The sequence below is a fragment of the Gavialis gangeticus genome, unplaced genomic scaffold, assembly GCF_001723915.1.
Source record: "Gavialis gangeticus isolate Ggan-Ray unplaced genomic scaffold, GavGan_comp1, whole genome shotgun sequence".
NCBI lineage: Eukaryota > Metazoa > Chordata > Crocodylia > Gavialidae > Gavialis > Gavialis gangeticus.
The window spans coordinates 30214995-30216164 of NW_017729031.1; the positions used below are offsets into that span (position 1 = coordinate 30214995).

Genomic DNA, 1170 nt, shown 5'->3' on the forward strand with positions numbered 1-1170 from the left:
CAGCTGTTTTCCTGAGGTGGGATCTCTGCACCCGCTACATGGAGCGCTTCCCCAGAGCCAGGGAGCCCGTGCCAGGCTCCGGCTCCAGCCCCTGGCCCCAGCCTCCAGCCCCCAGCTCCAGCCCCTGGCCCCTGGTTCCAGCTTCCAGCCCCCTTCAGTAAGTGTCCCATGCCGGACTGAGGCGGCGCGTTCACATACTGACGCGGCGCGCTCATGAACCGCTGCTCCTTAGAGGGAACACTGGCAGAGCTCCGGAGGTTTTGGGGCACGGTTCAGCCCAGTTGCTACAGGCAGCTGGTGTTGGCTGCTCCTGGGACCAGGATGAGTGCCATGCCCTGTGCCAGCCAGGGCTCTGCTTGTCTGCACTCACTCCAGCCTGTGCTGGAGCGGCCCCAGGGGCAGCTGACACCAGCTGCTTGCACCAGGGCATGGTGCAGCCTAGAAGCAGAGGTGAGTGTGGACACGCGGAGTCCTGGGCAGCGCAGGACACGGCACTCACCCCAGAGGCCAGGTGTGGGGGGGGTCAGGGGGAGCACAGTGCAGCTGGCCGCTCCCAGGACGAGTGGGGCCATGGCCCTTTCCCCTCCCCCACAGACTTACCTGCTTGGGCAGGGGGGACGTCAATGCTGATCGCATAGGAGTGAATTTACCCCACATAAAACAAATTATGGGTCTAAATATGCTCATTGCATAAGAGCAAATTTGCATGTGAAGAACCTGCATAAATTGAGGGAAACCTGTATTAGAGAGAAATCTGCCCCAGCATGTAGACAAAAGTCTTTTGATTGCACTGAGAACCATAACCTGACCTCCCATTAGCATTCGAAAGTCCCAGAAGTTAATGCTTTGCAGGCAAACAAACCAAGCCCAAAAGACTTACCTTCAACACTGTTTTATTGTCTGAAGATGGTGTCCGCCCAGACCACAAGGCAAACTTACAGGGATCTCCTTCAACATGCTCAGTCACTCCCAGTTCTGAGGTCTAGGAGAGAAGAAGTGATGGGAGAAACGACTTTGTGACTGAAGCATTTTGGTTTCAAAAACTTTTACACTGAGAACTTGTCTCTTTTGGTATGCTGCACCCTGATGAAATCAATGCAAACCCAGCAATGGCTGCCAGGCAGAGGTGTCCGACTGGCTCAGATGACCCCCACCCACACAATCATTTTT

At 55.8% G+C, this 1170-nt stretch overlaps 1 protein-coding gene across 1 annotated transcript in view; it reads right to left on the bottom strand.

Moving 5' to 3' along the window:
• The window catches only part of KALRN (kalirin, RhoGEF kinase), a 721807-nt gene that overhangs the window by 265648 nt on the left and 454989 nt on the right, over positions 1–1170 (bottom strand). The window contains exon 30 of the mRNA XM_019522566.1: positions 881–982. Coding sequence (XP_019378111.1) covers positions 881–982 — 102 coding nt within the window. The remainder of the gene's footprint in view (positions 1–880; positions 983–1170) is intronic.